Source organism: Phasianus colchicus, chromosome 3 (assembly GCF_987193195.1).
Source record: "Phasianus colchicus chromosome 3, bPhaCol1.hap1.1, whole genome shotgun sequence".
NCBI classification, from domain to species: Eukaryota; Metazoa; Chordata; class Aves; order Galliformes; family Phasianidae; genus Phasianus; species Phasianus colchicus.
Genome location: NC_143438.1, coordinates 68,710,349 through 68,728,310, shown reverse-complemented (window position 1 = coordinate 68,728,310; position 17,962 = coordinate 68,710,349). Strand labels below are relative to the sequence as shown.

General features: G+C 39.0%; 1 protein-coding gene across 1 annotated transcript; it reads right to left on the bottom strand.

Moving 5' to 3' along the window:
• Positions 1-588: 588 nt before the first annotated feature.
• Positions 589-16,450, bottom strand: LOC116227581 (carbonic anhydrase 3-like). The gene is made up of 7 exons (XM_031590953.2): positions 16,265-16,450; positions 15,604-15,801; positions 8,781-8,899; positions 7,889-7,981; positions 6,902-6,967; positions 5,747-5,902; positions 589-1,768 (listed from the first exon to the last, which is right to left on the bottom strand). Exons 1-7 carry the CDS (start codon positions 16,308-16,310, stop codon positions 1,649-1,651), a joined length of 798 nt encoding a protein of 265 aa, XP_031446813.1. The 5' UTR covers positions 16,311-16,450; the 3' UTR covers positions 589-1,648.
• Between the last annotated feature and the right edge of the window lie 1,512 nt (positions 16,451-17,962).

Sequence of the window (17,962 nt, the reverse complement as noted above, 5' to 3'; positions counted from 1 at the left end):
ATGTCAAAATCAGAACTGTATATGTGCATCATAGAATGTATTAACCCATCTGAATCCTTTCACAATATGGCTGCAAATAAGAATAAAAAACATGAACTCTACAGTGTAACACACACGGAAACTTCCCAGCCAACACACTGCCTATTTGAAGGAAGAATGCAAGGTAAGGAGACAGTCCAGAAGCACATCCCTTGTCACACGTGTAAGCTCAGCAACACCCTCCTGTCCTAGAAAAGAGTAGCTAAGATTTCACTCATGGCACAGACACTGCAGCACTTTGTATTTTCAGAGCATAAAATCAACTTGTGAAGAAGTTGATTCATATGATAATACAAAAAAGCCAGTGCCAGAAAAAGGTGATCTCACTAGAAAAATTGATGTGGATCTCTCAGCCACATACCACATTTCAGATGTCATGCAGTCATACAAAATATTTTCAGTACTCTGGAAGTTCAATTAACATCTCAAAATCCATCCATCATCAATTTTCATGAGGATGTATTACAGAGGACACTGAAAAGTTTTTATATTCCCAAAACTGGAAAAAAAAAAAAACAAAAAAAAAAAATGCAAAACAAAAATCCATAAGTACATGTATTTATTAACATTGGATTTTTAAATGCAGAGATACTGTTATTTCAACTATAGGCTTACAATTCTGCTCCATTGTTCGTGATGCCAAAACAAAAGAGAAAGAACACCTTGGTCTATTGCCTTTTGATCAGAAGAGTCAAACTCTGGATTCAGATATTTATGCACAAATCTCATTAATAGCAGAATCAATTATATTTGCACATGAACAAAAAATATGCCTCAAAAAAGCACTAAAAATTAAGAACTTTTGCTATCTTAACAATCTATTAACAGAGAACAGCTATTAGCATACATGGAGAAAATATATATATTTAGGATACTAAGATGAAGTTCTCAAAATCCATGTCACTTTGATTGCTATAACACTGAAAAACAAATGAGTTTTTTAATATGGACAACCAGTTTTGACACAAATAGAAATAGCTCTTCCTAAATTCCATAGTTTTATCTAAGTATGCTTTAGTGAATACAGTTTTCAGAATAGACCTTTGTTATACCTGTTCTTTGTTTTATCAAGTTGAAAGCTGATTTTGAAATCAGTGGTAAAGAAGCAATTTGCTATCCTTACCTATTTTATATGAATATCAAATATCAACAGTGCTCTCATTTATTAATGTGCATAACTGGTGCAGCTCAGAGCAGAACACGCTTAATTTGAAAACAATTACTGAAAAATATGGTTTTATTTTGAAAACAATTACGTCTCTTAACTGCAATCTCTTGTTTGTAATAAGGCAAGCACCAAGAGACACGGGTAATAGGGAATTCTTTTATACTCATTAGTAACGTCTTCTTTCTTCCTTCATTCTAATAACAAAAGCTAATGCTAAAACAGTTATGAAGAGCCAAACAGATTTTTTATTTCCATTTTAATAATAAGATTTTCAAACATAACTTTTATCCTTGAAAGTGAAATTCCCATTTCACATCTCCAAGTTTCACCTTCCAAACCTACAGCTGGAGTCCTGTGTAAATAAAACAGAGGATCCAAAGCAAGACCATTTCCTAGTTCTAGAGATCACCTCACTGAAGGGCAACAAACCTGAGCCACGTCCTAAAGGAATGATGCGCTCACCATCCTGAAATACCGAGGCTGAGTTGGGCGCCAGTTATCGACCAGGGGAAGATCAGGTTCATTCTCAGCATTCTTTGATAAGCTACGGAGCTTTGCCATCTGCAGGAGAGCAAAATCAAACTGTAGTCACGGAAATCCCTTGAGATCAAATCCGTTAGCCCACTAGTTAAACAAAGAGGATGGCCCAGATCCAGAAGCAGGGGATAAAGCCTCCTTCAAATTTTGAGGACATTGTTCACCCTGTCACCACAATAACCGTATGCACCTTGTTTTTGAACCAATAATATTCTTAGAAATAATGAAGAGACAAAAACCTGGTCATATGTGAACAGCATTGTGAGAAATTAAGTACCATCATGTATGTGTTGTTTACAGAACTGACAACAGCTATGGAAGTAGTAGAAAGTACTCAGAATACAGCTCAGAATATCCTCAGAAACGGCTTTGGGCAGCCTGGTCTAGTGGTTGGCGACCCTGCACACAGCAGGGGGATTGAAACTAGATAATCATTGTGGTCCTTTTCAACCCAGGCCATTCTAGATTCTACGAATATGTGACTAGAACAGCTTAACAAACTTCTACTATTAGCCCATGTCCTAATAAACTTCGACTTTAACACCACCTTAATGTCTGACTGTTTACCAGCGACTAGAATTGAAAGGTATTAAAGGGTGTTAAGACTAAATGATAAACTAATTGATCACTTCTGTGATGTGTCTGTAGCAGACCATATATCCTGCTGCTGAAACAAAACACTATTAGTTAAACCTGGATAATGACCTGGTCAAGATTTCAGATGGACTGTAAACAGGATCTGCAGCTTCACTTTCTGGTCTTTTTTTTTTTTCTTTCTTTTCTTTTTTTTAATCAAGCTGTACTCGTTTTGAGAGATGCCATAAAAATTCTGCCCATATTCTTCAAAACCATGTAATTCTTTTCCTCTACTGCTGATTTTCACAACTATACACCCACTCACAGATACATTCTGTTCATTCGTTGCCACTGCCATGTATGACATTAGACAGAAAGCATATCAGCTGTGATTCACACACTTGACATTTCCCTTTCCCTGGCTTACTGTGAAGAGGATGCATATACTTTTCCTTGTACACCTGAAAACGTATCCCCCCGCACATACAAGTTAAATTTCCTCACAGCTAGCTTCAGTACGCTGATGTATCTACATTCTATAGCGCAGAGTTCAAGTCTTATGGAAGCAGAACTTCTTTCTGGGCTGTTAATCCACATTCACTATGCCTCTCTTCATTCTAGCTTATAGGCTGGGCCAGCTCACAGATCTCAATATTGTCCCTCATTGCACAGCTTAGAAAAAGCATGAGCAATGATGGAATGACATTTACACTCAATATGCATCAGATGGTTATTCATCTGAAACTAAGTTTCCTATTTCAAATGAAAAGTAATTTGTATGGGAACAGTAGGATATAAAAATAGTTCATCACTTTTGTTAATACTGAAAAAATACTGCTAGAGGAGATACTAGTGGTTTTTATTATGTTTTGGAAGATGTTTTGGGAAAAAGATGTACCTACTGACTAAAATAAAATAATATATCCAAGCTAGTTCCAACCCTCTGCCATGGGCAGGGTCATCATCCATTAGATCAAGTTACCCCCTACCAACTTGGCCTTGAATACCTCCAGCTACATAAGGGTGAAAAAATGAGTCTGCAATTGGATAGAGGAATTCCAAAGTTAAATCCTACCCTTTAATGAAAGTTAACCTGAACAGCCAGGCTGCCCACACTACATCTATCATAGAAATTTCCGATGAACTGATTTTTCCCGCAGAGTACTGTTTCTCAGTGACTGCATTTATCCTTGTGGCTACTACCAGCTGGCTGCAAAAACATCCAAGTGATGCACATGCACATGCACTTAAAATAAATACTAAATAAATAAATACTGCAATGACAGCACACTTTCCAGGATTAGAAGTAATTGGTAATGTGACTGGCTTTTTTTATTAATACATCATATGGACTGCAGACACTCTGAAGTAAGAAGTCTATTGTACTTGTATATGGCACCACATACACACTGATAATTCTGCCTGTAAAAAGTTTTCTCAGGAAAAAGCCAATGTCCCATCTCTGTGTAGAAACTTTCTTTGCATCTTAAATGCTCTTTCTTTTTTCTGCAGTAGGACCAGTTACATGGTCTGCCTGTATACCTCCCAAGACTCGCTAACTTCAGATAAGCTGGAAAAAGACTACAATTCAAATTGATCAGTGATCAAAAAGCCTTCTCAGGGAGCTGGATCAATGACATGATTAGCCATCCCTTGCAAAACTCATTTTAAATTAGAAATGCTCAGCAATGACTACATCTTCTCCAACAAAATTTGTAGTTTGTCATTTATGATACAAACCTCAAAGCAGATTTGTTAGTAACCAGTCAAAGCATATCTGTATTTTTCACACAAGCACCAGCTTTGAAATATTCTGTGTATTTTAGTTTTTGGATGGGCAAAGAAACAGAAGATGGATCAAATAAATAAGCTGTGAAAATTATACTGTAAGTTAGATGAGTACATTACTATGTTTCACCTCTTGCCACCTAAGGTTCACATCATACCTGAATTCTACTCTTTGAAAGATAAAAAGCCAGATAAATACATAGAAGCAAATAGATTTTGTTGTGATATATGCCCGTCAATCAATGCAATGAAATTCCTTATCACCTGATGATCTAAGATGAAAAGTTATGTGTCCACATACAGTATCTACATAACGTGTCTGTCACTTGATTAATGTTCAACATCTCACTGGGCTGAAATCTTAAAAATTGTGCTATCACATCTGTTAATTAGAGGAATAATCTCAGATTTAAAAAATTAGTACAATCACTGGGGGATGAAAAAGGGCATTCAAATGTATATAAATGAGAATGAGGGGGAATGAGCATTAACACAAACACAGTCACAACTGTTGGTGTAAACCCAACAACAATCTTTAACTAAATGTTTCAATGTTCCAATTTAAATGGTCAAGAACACAGGCTAATGGCTAGAGCTTTCCAATATTGGCTCTTGGGAAATGCAGGGTTTAGAGCTCAGTGTAAAACAAAAGGTGCAAACCACATGCAGCTCCTTCCTTTACTATTAACAAGAGTTAATACCAGGAGGACACAGGGAAGCAAAAAGACGACAGCCTCTTTTCTTTAGCTGATGTCACAGAAGGTCTTTTGTCCATGGGAGCAATAACTTTCTATAGTATTTACATTCTACAGTAATTACTATAGTAATTACTGCTTGCTATCAATCCTGCCTCCAACTGTTATTAACTCTTAACATTTCCATTGTGTTACAACTTCCCAGATTTATAAAGCACTCTGATATCTGCTCATTTAAGCCCCCTTTCAGATGGGGACATTGAAACAATCAGTTTTATTTTATTATCTTGGCTCATGATGTCAGAGGCGGATGCTGGCGACATGATAGAAGGGGCTGAACCTTCTGTCAATATTCCATAACATTCTGTTGGCAAGTGACAAATTGCAGCAGAGGGGCAGTCTGACAAAATGGTGTCTGACATGTAAGTGAGTATGTAGCAAAAGTGTGTCACTGAATTCCTCCATGTGGAAAAATTGGCTTTCACTGACCCTCACGGACATTTGCTGAAGTTTATGAAGAACAAGCTGTGGGTGTGAGCACAGTGAGGTCGTGGATGGTGTGTTTCAGCAGTGGCAACAGCAGGTCACCTCTGCTAATGCAGATTCTTATAAGCATGGTATGAAGGCTCTTGTTCATCACTGGCAAAAATACACAGTTAATGGTGGTGACTATGTTGAAAAATACTGTTTTATAGATAAGATTTGTTCTATCTAATACTGTTAGTGTGTTCTTTGTATCTGTTCTAGTTTCCATGGAAATAAATAGGAGGCATTACTTTCAGAGTGACCTACATAGTTTCAAAGGCATTCAGTTCTTTACTGTCCTTTTAATCATGGAACTTCTCACAGCATCCAGTAAGCAGATTAATTGCCAACAGAATCAGATCAGCTTACAGCATGCAACCAAAATGAAGTGGGTAAAACATTATTTGCTGATGTTTACCTGGTCTGAGCTGACGATGATAGGCTCTCGAAGAACAATCCAAGTGATGCACTCTTCACAAGGTGGAGTAGTAAAAGAACCATGGTATGTCCAATAGTCATGAGATTTAGGGAAAAGAATTGAAGGATCAAAGTTTGGAAAAGGAGCTTCTTTCCCCTTTAAAAAAACAACAACAAAACAGAACACACACACAAAAAATTCAGCAGCTCTATTCAAGATTAGGAAAAGATTCAAGCCTGGCATTTTAAAAAACAACATGACTGTTGTACATTAAAAACACTTGCATGGGCTGAAAAAAGCACACATCTAAACAACACAATCACTGAATCATGGAGTTGCCTAGGCTAGAGAACATCTTAATCATCAAGGCCAACCATTAACTTGACCTATCAAGATCCATCACTAAACTTTGTCCCTTTGTCCATGTCCACACATTTCGAATAATGTCACAGTGCAAAGGCAACTGGACTGAATAACCCTCACAGATGGAGAATGATACAACTCCATGGTACTACTTTTTAAACTTGACCTAATTCATGTAAAGCAGCATTCAGTACCAAAGTGTTTCACTCCTTTCTGTGCAGAAATACTCTCTTCTTTCTGGCCTGCTTTCTCATGGCAGTTCTGCCTATGTTATGAATTGGGTTAGGTCACCATACAATGAAGTAAGATGAATTTTAGATTTTTCATATTTGTGCTGATAACAAAGAAGGCAGCCTAGCAAATGTATATTAATGGTGAGATTCTAATCAGATCAAGTTTTCTGAGACACAGATGTCTAGTTAGTGGCACTTTAGAGAACCATTAAGCAGACTATCTCAAGGCAGAGTGAAGTATTTTCCAAAGGTGCCCTTTCTTCCTAGCTGTCTACTTCAGGATTAAGACTGCATGTCTAGTTTTCAGGAGAGTGAATCTTGGTGAAATGATTCTCGTTTACACAAAGTGTTGTAAGGCCCATTAAAGCCAATAAAGGCTCTTATGAGAGCAGGAAAAAAACATTTCTTGCTAAGGAAAGTTACCCCTGATTTTATTTACAAGTATACTCTGGCAATGTTGCAAAGTTCAATCTGAAAACAACAAAGTTGTGCTTCCTGATGTTTTTTTATCCTGAGAATTCCCAGCAATCTTTTTACTAAAACAGTCCAACATTGTTACCTTTGTTTTGATAGCATTTATTTCTTCAAGAATTCTTTTCATCTCTGGTTTGGGTGTTTTCCCTACCTGCAAGGAAGAAACAATGAGCTATCCAAAGAGTTCTGCTCATCATTTTTCTTCTTTTTGATACTCTTTACTTGTGCATCCAAACACAAATCAACTATTAAATTATAATGCATCAAGCAAACCTATAACTCCTACCAGATAGGATACATGTCCCGTCTGTACCTTCTGTCTGTACCCGAATGGGTATTGTGATTCAAATGAGGAAATGACATCAGCATAGAAGCTCAGCATTGCAGATAATTTTGCAATGCAGTAATTCCTTTTGACATTGTATTTTAACCTAACAAGGGCAAAGAACTCTTCAGATTCAAGTACAGACTCAGGAAAAGTTTCACTTTAGTTTGAAACTGAGACATGATCATATCTACTGTTGACAATTGCTGATCTCAGAAAGATACTGATCTGTTTTAACTCTGATATACATTAATTAAACAAGACATTGAAAAGGCCTGTGTTTCAAGCTAAGACTTCATGCCTCTAAAAGGATTATTTTTTTTAAAAAGGATGAGTTACATGTATAGTCTATGAGTTGGTTTTGCCTGGGAAAAAGTTCATAAATAGCCAAGAAGCAATATCTGTCCTTGAAATCAGCCTATGACTAGCACAACAAGCAGCTGACTGCTATTGGTCCAAGGGCCACTACTGACACTGTGTCCCCAAAGCAGGGGAAAATACATCTGGATTTACAGCTTCCACCAGCCACATAGTGACACTATAGCTGCTGGGACAAAGTACTGGATACCATTTGAAATAACATGACTCATACTCTGTAACTTGAAAAGCATGCACTACTGAAAGTCAAGCCCTTCAGTGTGATACAAACTCTAGAAAATATATTCAGAAGGTTTTGGTTTTTTAACCCTTCAAGAATAGAAAACTCTAGAGTAGCAGTACAAAGGAGGAACAAGAGCTCCTACTTACTTGCAAAAAAATAGCCAAAACAGCTATACCATCTGTTCTTCTTACAGCATCAAGGTAATTACTGTATTTTGGATTCCAGTGTAATAAATGTAGCTGAAAACAAAGAGATATAAAAATAGATCCATTAGTGAGTTGTAAGCCACTAGAGGCTGCATTTAGAGTTCTTTATGTATATGAGAAATGTTGGGGTCACAAAGAATGAGGACTAGCCTCCAAAAATTAGACAATTGAAACATGAATTATACTAATCACATTATCATTGAGAATATTATTTTAATTAAAAGTAATCAAACACCTCAGTATATAAACTGCAAAGAAGTAGTCTCATCTTGAAACTAAGGAAGAGAAAAGACATTTAAGTAGACAGGCAGAATACACATGTATACCAGAAATGATCTACCTATGTGATTCATTACAATTTTTTACAAATTACAGCAATTTTAGCAAAGAATTCATAATAATATATGCTCTGTCTATTATTAATCTACAGTTCTTATCTTCTCTTACCATCCTCAAGGCAGAAAACCAAAACATATTTTCTTATTTCTGTGGCCACAATTCTTTACTTTAACAAAGACACTACTCTTTCAGAATAGTGTTTACTAAGTTTGAATTACTGAGAAGCAATCCAATCTTGATGTCCTATGTTTCAAGCCACAATGGCTTGAAAACATGGAAACTTTTATTTCTCACAATATTTTTCTTTTCTTGCATTGTGAATGAAGGAATTACTTAAGCTAAACTCACAATTATAAGAATCCATGGATGAAGATAAATGAAGTTAGACCTGCTCAAAAAGCAGACAAATCTTAGTTCTTGCCCCCCCACCCTCCCCCAAAGATAATGACAATTACTTTATACCTTATTTTAAAGTAAGAAGCGTGACACTTACCTCTCCTGCATATCTCACTCCATTCACAACATGCTCAGAGCCATGGTCATCAGATGAACCCCAGTGAAAGTGAAGCTGACGCAGCCGGTAGACCCCCTGAAGTGGCCCACCTCTCAACACTGTAATTGACAATCTGCATCAGCATTAGATTCAGACATGTTTCAACTTACTTTTAAGAAATGTATAGAATTTTAAAAATATTTACATACAATTACTGTATGGAGGTTCTGCATTCCCAGAGTACCATCTACATTTTGGAAATTTGCAAGAGCACTTCAGGCAAACATTTTCAGCCACAAGCACTTACAGTCAGCAAGTGTCTAGGCTTTCATTATAGTCAATTGAGATCATTGTTTTAATTCCACTGCATAAACGTGAGCAGCTGAGATATGCTGAAGGTGTCTGCACAGGGCTGGTAGATATGATACAAGATCTGTAGAAGAAATGTACACTTCTAAAGCAGCACCTGGAGCAAAGCGATACACATTAAGTCATCAAAAACAGCATGAGATACCTATTGTTTAGGTAATTGAATTAGGTATCTAATCAGAACAATTGAGCTGCTAAAGTAATTCTGCTTGCTTTAAGCAGACACTCAGCAGATGGTGATCCGAATTGCTCTCTAGATTCCATTGATTCAGTGTGACTCCACCTCCTGTGAAAAAGATGTGAGTTTAGATACGTAGCTCACAGAGGACACCTAAGTTTAGGTGTCTAAATGTCCTTCTAAATTCTAATATTTACCTATGTCAAAGCACACAAAAATATCCAGAAACTCTACAGACTGTGCCTGATACTGCAGACAATGACTAATTTGTTTAAAAAGCTAAGAAAGCATTGATGCTGCTTCTGTTATAATGGCCACTTCTCCTGGCTATGGTAACAGCAAATGAGCCAGAAAAGCAGCCACTGAGAATGCAAGCTATTGTCCTACAAAAAATTTCAGCCTGTGACAAGCAACAGTCATTCTAAATAATCTCAACATTTACACAGCACTGGAAGCAGAGAGTTTGAAAATAACTCACACTAAATAGGGAAGAACTTCTCAACATTCATCAAATATTAATTAATATTCAATTCTCATTTGCATTATTTAGAGATAAATTAATAAGCATTTCATTCAGCAGTCCTCAGGAAGATGTTTTTATAGGTTATAGAAAAATATCCTTAAGTCTGGAAAGATAAAGAATAGAATCTATGGTCACCTCAAGAAATAAAGGACTAAGAACATAAAGAATACTTTTTACTGAATGTTAAGAGCACGCTGCTATTCTCCACAAATGCCTTTTATTTGTCCCACAGACATGCAGTACCATGACTAATGCTGATACAGATACGGTAACAGTAGCAGCTAATAAGGCCATCAATTCTCCATTAAAATAGATCTGTAAAACCAAATAATCCAGCTTAAGACCAAAATGTGCCATTATTTACACAGATGGGCCATCAGCAGACATTTTTGATTGGGTATTGTGTGAAGCTCTGCGTTACCTCATGCCAACACGTCTCTGCTTCACTCCTCTATAAATAGACTAAGTTTTACTTAGGACATTTTGAGCAGACAGAATGATGCAAAGGTGGTGATAGCTATAAATCAACATTTCTCCACAAACAAAAAGGTGGGTTTTTTTCTGTTTTATTCCAAGTGAATTGGCCAAGAAGGCCAGTGGCATTCTGGTTTGTATCAGAAATGGTGTAGACAGCAGGAACAGGGAAGTGATTGTCCCTCCGTACTCAGCACTAGTGAGGCTGCATCTTGAGTACTGTGTCCAGTTTTGGTCACTACAAGAATGACATTGAGGCCCTGGAGCATGTCCAGAGAAGAGCAATAAAGGTATGAAGGGTCTGGAGCACAAGTCTTACAAGGAATGGCTGTTGCTTAGAGTGGAGAAGAGAAAGCTCAGGGGAAACCATATTGCTCTCTACAACAATATGAAAGGAGGTTGTGGGGTGGTGGGGGTTGAACTCTTCTCTCAGGTAACAGCAATGGGACAAGAGGTAGTGGCTTCTAGTTGTGCTTGTGCCAGGGGAGATTCAGGTTGGATATTAGGAAAAATTTATTCTCAGAAAGAGTGGTAATGCACTGGAACAGGATGCCCAGGGAGATGGTAGAGTCACCATCCCTGGAGGTGCTCAAAATACATGTGGATGTGACACAGAGAAACATGTTTAGTGGTCATGCTGGGAGTCATTGACAGTTGAACCAGATGATCTTGTAGGCCTTTTCCAACCTTAATGATTCTATAAGTGTGCAGTATAAAAAAAAGAAATACATTGAATGACTATTTAAGTAGAAATTACCCCAGAAATTACTCCTATGCTTTACGAATTGTAAAATATAATAGTTGCAAGAATTAAGTTTCCTAATATCTAGAACAATACAGTCCAATATCTAGAACAGTCCAAAGGGTGTCTGTACAGCTCCAAGTTAACGAAAGGAATCTTCATTTTGGTTAAACATGTGGCTTGCAACATAAATTCTAAAGGTATCTTCATTCTCCCGGGATTTTGTTTTCAGAAAATGCTAATAAACTCACACCAATATACCAGTTTGAAAAAATGTATGAGATCAGTTCCAGTAAAAAAAAATCTCGCTTTTTACTTTGTCCCTCATGAGCAGCATGAGATAATGGGCTAATGCATTGCTTCTCATTCCCACTGTGGTCAGCTGTGCAGGTGCTTGCCCCAGAGAGAGCACAGGAAGATGCAGCTTAGGCCAAATTATGTCTACACAAACACCTTCCCTGGTGGGTACAAAGACATCCTATGGAAGTGGAAAAACATAGGGAGCACCAAACAGAATCACAGAATCACCAAGGTTGGAAAAGACCTTCAAGATCACCTAGTCCAACCAACCACCTAACATCAATAGTACTCACTAAACCATGTCTCTCAACAAAATCCAAACGTTTCTTGAACAAACAGACTCATGAAGCCAGTTGTGTTTACAAACAGGGCATGAACTAACTGCTCTTACAAGGTTCACCATTCTCACATGCTGCCAAATCCATAAGGTGGATTCCACAGTAAAATGAAATTAGTAAGGCATTACTGCAAGACAATTGAAAGCTGTAGCCTCAGAAGGCCCTTGGCTGTTCAAGCATTTATAGCTTCAACAGTAATGTACAAGTCCAAAGTCAACAGAAACTCACTTCCTAAATCCCCTGAACCCAAGCTCTGCACTGCTCATTAACACTCAATAACTTCATGAAGACACTACAAATGATAAATGTGCTAAGCCCCAAAGGAAGAATTTATCTTTGCAGTCTTTAGCAGTATGCAGTATACCATCCAGTGGTATGCAGCATAGCTACCAGGGTACACAAGCATTGGAATTAAGCCGTGCTATTTATATAACACCTATTGACTTCTTCTAGTGTCATTTCAGTACCCAGGAATTAACCAAATCTACAGCATGCATGGATACGCTTCCCAGTTAAAGTTACTGGATTTTGTCCTTGTTGTAGAACAAGTCAACAAATATATGTTTATTCATCAGAAGTTGATAATAAAATCTTACTTTAACAGAGATAAATGAGATTTCCCACAAGGTGGTACTCTTAGAAATGGTGTCCACAAGCGCTAGTCATCCTAAAGAAAGATAAGCAACAAGCTCTCACTATTTACAGTAACAGTCTGCCTTTGATAAGAAAACAAGAGATTCTGCAAAAAGCATCCAGGCAGCCCTATAAAAAGTATGCCTGCACAGTGTACTCCAAGCCCTTAAATGCCAACTTTCAGAAACTTATTAAAAGGATAAGCAGGAATCCACTTTGGCCAGTGAACTTCCACAGACTATATTAAAGAGATAACAAAAGCACCATTTGACATAGCCTTAACCTATCTTTCTCCAGCTGCTGGGTCTGTGCTCCAGAAAAAGAGTTACACATCTTTACTGTCCATTCAATGACTGAACATTTGACCTAACCCGTTGTCCATAGAAATGACAACTAAAACTGCAGTCATTAGCACTAAGAAAGTTAGAAGCTGCAGAACTCATGCAACATTATGATAACGGTTCTTCCAGTTAGATGGTTTCAGAATGCTCCTCTGGTGCAAATATTTTTGGGAATTCTAAAAGCAAAAAGACTCCGCTAGTAGAAATAATACTGCAGTTTTCTTTCAAAACAGAACAGTTACCGTTGGATCTAAAAGAACATCTGACTTGCCATTCCAGCCAATAAATGTGACAGTGGTGTGCACCTGCTAAACACGTAGGCTGCCAAAGCACCCCAGAGTTCTGGTGTGGGGTTTTCTTGAACCACCTTCTTCGACATAGGTACGGTAAGAGAGACAACTGAGTCCACAATGATCCATTAACTTTCACAGACAAGCAGCAGAGACAGAATACAGCTCCAAAAGCAAGTATCTGTCAGAAATGCCTGGAGGCATTCAAGGCCAGGCTGGATGTGGCTCTGGGCAGCCTGGTCTGGTGATTGGTGGGCGATCCTGCACATAGCACGGGGGATGAAACTAGATGATCATTATGGTCCTTTTCAGCCCATTCTATGAAATGTCTTTAGTTATAAAGCAGATTCTTGAAGTAAACCAATATTCATAAACTGCAGGAGTAGGTCCAAAGGTAAAGTGATAAGGCCTCTGCAACATAAAATGTGAGTTACATTGGACTGCACTTTCTCCAGAAAATTCTCTCCATTAATTTGAGCTTAAAAAATTGTCCAAATGGTGCATATTTAAAGTTTTCCTAGCAGAGAAAGTACAATGAAAGTAAAACTCTGAGAGATCATTTGCAATTTACTTAGCAATAAGGAAAGGTATAGGTCTATTTCATCCACCACTCATGAAAATCTAGATTAAGTACAGACACAAGTATGACTGCTCTAACCAAAAAAGTTACAGAAATAAAAGAAGTCTTGTTTACTGGCTAACTCATAAATAATTCAGATAGAATGATAAATGAATGGATAGGTAGGTAGAATGGTTTTGTTCCAAGGTACTGAAACATTCAATTTGTTATCATTGTTATTATATAGTCTTATAGTATGCAGCAGCTGGTTATTTTACTGGGAAAATAAGTTACTACAGATATCAAAAGAAACTTAAAACTTGCTCAAGTCAGTAGAAGCATGCAGAGTGGAATTTGTACTGCAATTAGCACTATATTAGAAAAGGAACACCACCCACAGACTGCAGATAATGGTATAACAAAAAGGCCATAACAGTAAACACTGAATGTTTCTTGCCTTCAAAGACATCAAAAATACACCTACTTTTCTTCCCATGAGTCACTATTTCTGAGATCAGAGCAGAGCAGTTACTGACTAGTTTTCTGAAAAAACAAATTCAGCACATTCCAAACCTTTCTGCTCTTTCTAGAAAAAGTGTATGTATTGCACTACCTATACACTCCCCACCATGCACAACTTGAGTAATTGTAAAAGTAACTGACATTAATGCAAGAGATGCAACGACTGATACATTTGATGCTGTTTCAGCATGTAATGGAGATAGTAAAAAAAAAATAAAGGTAAGCAATGGTCACAGAGATCTTCATATATGCCACAGCAACATGTTGTTACTAATGTGTAGTGCTACCTGACATTAGGAATAATATTTTATACAAATAACAGTAAATATTCCCATTTTGCTACAAAGTTAATCAAAGACTTCATACTCACTTCTGAGTTTTGAGTGTATTGACGAGTTAATCTTACATAATACATTTTTATAATCAGTTTTCATGAAACCCAAGTCATTAAAAATCCAACTTAAATTAGTGCATGTCGATATTTAAAACCAACAAACTTATTAGCAAAGTTTCTCCTACTAGTTATTGCAGTCAATTTTAATTATACTGTAGTGGCAAATGAAGCTTATAATATAATTAAATTTAAGTCTGTGAACTGCAGAAGACAAACTTAATATTTTACCAAAATGGTAAAAAATTTTTCTTACCAACTCGTGCTATAAATAACGCAATTCTGTTGATCTCAATAAAAGAATAAAGAGAGAGGTATGCATTTGATTTTTCCCTTTTATCTCAGTACTAAAGCAATTTCATACTTCTTTAATGTAATGTTTTTTCCTTTGAAATATAGCCAACAGTATCAACATGAAACTTCAGTGGTTATGCCAACAAGCCTAATACTTCTAGCACCTGTTGAAGAGAACAGATATAACTCTTCTAAATACATGGTCCCACTAACTCTTAAAAGGTATGCATTATATATGCAGCATACACTTCATCTTGTAGTAACTGTGAGTAATAAGATTAAAGATTTTGGACATCAGAACATTCTGGACACTGAAGATGAAGCACTGGAATTCCTCAGCCTTCTAATTAAGATGAAATCTCACAAATGCTAAAGGGCATTTTAGCTGATTAAATAAAGTGATTAGGTGGCAATATCTGGTCTGTTACTGCATTTATTAGAAATCACTCAAGTACAGTTTTCAAATATTGTGACTTCAGCCAAATACACAATTACAGATGTTCTTTTCTGCATCTCAGATAGCATTGTATGGAATTCAGTCCTCACAGGCAAAGCCTGGACTCTGTGCCCCCTAGGAAGCAACACATCAGCACTGGCCTATGCAATTGCAGAAATTTATCCTTCACCTTAACTCATTCTGCATCAAGCTTTTCTGCAGCTCTCTTCACTCCTTAGGATTTTAACTACAGACTTCAAAAGTAGCCTCATACCTTTCCTGTCAGATGTGTGGGACACTGGAGGCAAAGAATTCAGCATGCCACATGCAGGCTCTACACAAGGACCTTCTGACAGCCATGAGCACTCTTTCACCCAATTTGAGAAATATACACTGATATACAACAACAGCTCAAGCTGAAAACAAAACTAACCTGATCTATCAAAAGAATCATCAAACACAACTCTGCAGGTTTTCCCATTATTGAGGATGGTCTTCGCTGCACCAGGATCATAACTAGCAAACCAGGGCAGCAGGGAGCGGTCATAGTGCACTTCTTTGTTATTGATCTCAATGGGGGACTGATGGCGTCCTTTGGCAGTAGGGTAATTTTTGTGCCATTGATCTGGTCCTAGAAAAAAAATCAGAGAAACATCATGGAAACCTCTTCTAGCTAGGTACAAATTACATTGTTTCACTATGAATGAAAGGTTGGCACTGCTGAGCTATGGCAGTAAAAGTATTAATAAGTGGATTGCTAACAGCAGGCTGTTAGTCACGAGCTGTCAAGAGCAGCACGGTGTTACGAACATTTAGATCCCTGTAGCTGGACTATGACTGCACATTCTTCATCTGAACCAAACTTGCATCGCAAACTGCACTTTTTCCTTACTAGGAGCCAGACAACACATCAAGAGGAAACCAGAGGTGGATTTGGACCAAAGTCCAGCAGCGCCCAGAAACATGATAGGATACACCACTGACCCCGCCATGACAACACGTACTCAACCGGAGACAGACAAAGCCAGCGGCAGTCAGCGGCGGGCAGCTGTTAGCGCCGGCCCGGCACGCCGCCTGGCCCCGCGCCCTCTCACCGTTGTCGCCGTCGTAGCCCCACGGGTAATAGTTGGGATTGATCATGGCGTCACTCTGCCCCCTCGGCGCCCCTCGGCAACTCCGGAGGGACGGCGGCTTCGCATCACGGCGGCTTTTTATACGCTCCCGCCAACTCCATGCCCTTCCCCGCAGAGAGGAGCAGCGCGGTCCCGAGCGCCGGGGGCGGGGAGAGCTGCGCTCCCTCGCCCCGCCCGCCCTGGCCCCGCTGGGTGGAGCGCGGGGGATGGCGGCGTGGGGCAGCGCGGCGACGCGTGGGAAGGCCGGCGTCGCTCCTCGGCGTCCTCAGATGCACGGGGACGGAGTCGCTGCTCTGTGCTGGGAAGGCCACCCCGGCGGCAGGTGTGCTGCTGCCTGCCCCAGAGGGAGGGGGATGTGGAAGTGTGTGAAACAGCTCCAAACTGTCAAAGAGAGCAGTCCAAATCCTTCCCAGATTTGGACAGCTTCAGGCCAGTACAGGGCTGGAGCTGTAGGATCCATCGGCTCGGTTCTCCCTCTCGAGCAGGTGCTGCGCTTCACCTGTGTGCAGCACTACAGGCCTGCCCTGCTGCTCTGCCACCACGTTTCTCCGTGGTTGTTAGGCTCTTTACGGCTGTTTCTGGAAAGCCTGTTGTCTGTAAGACTGCATCTGGATAGATCAGGCCAGGTGTCCCCTGAGGAGCCCGGTTAGCTGTGTGCTCCCCACCTGCGTGTGTTACAGCACAGATTCAGAGGTCAGCTGAGGATGAGACACCACGTCCAACAGCTTCTGTGCACAAGCAGTCTCACAGATTCACACCCGTCCCCATAAAATTTCCACATATACAGCTGGAATCCAGCATGGCTCCCCGGCACACTGCCTGCCAATGTTAACATAAACAGCTTCCCCACTGCGCCTCAGTGGAGTTAGTTATCCCTGGCCTTTATAAAGGGACTGCGTCCTATGCAAGGGTTCTTAATAGAAATCCTGCCTGCTCCAAACAAAACCTTAATTGTCAAATTAAGCACAGGATCTGTTTGTTTTGCTTCGGCTCTAATTCTCTTTTCATTTAGCAGGGTGTTAATGCATCAAATTGCACTTAAAATTGTGAGCATACTTAGCATGCGCACGCTCCTTCGGTGACTTGTGTGTGACACGCAGAACTCAAATGGCTTCTAAGAAATATTTGTTGTTCTGGCACAACGGGAATTATTAAGAGAGTTAGATAAGACAGACATTAGCACCAGTGTTGTAAAGTGAACCAAGGGACTAATGAGGCAGCAGAAAAGACATTGCACTGAAAGGGGAACTACTCTGGTATAAGCTTTAGTAGGCATTCTGAATAAAATAATGTTAATAGTAATTAAGTGGAAATTACATCTTTCTGTACTTATACCTCAGACAGGTATGCATTAAGAAATGAAAAGAGTGACTGAAGCTGAAGAACCAAGTCAGATACAGATATGTGTCACCAAGAAACAGAGGCAAGATAATTGCTGAATGTTTGGAGGCATCCAAAGTAGTCCATTAGCTTTGTAATAGGAAGGTGGGAACATGAACAGTGTACACAGGAACTATGTATTTATGCCCTACAGGGCACATACTATTTCCTCCTTTTGTTACTCCTGTTTCACCATCTTCTCACTACCTCAACTCACAGAGAAATCTCCAGGTCCAATGCATCTTCTGGTGACTCAGAATATATTTCCCTGTCTTCCAG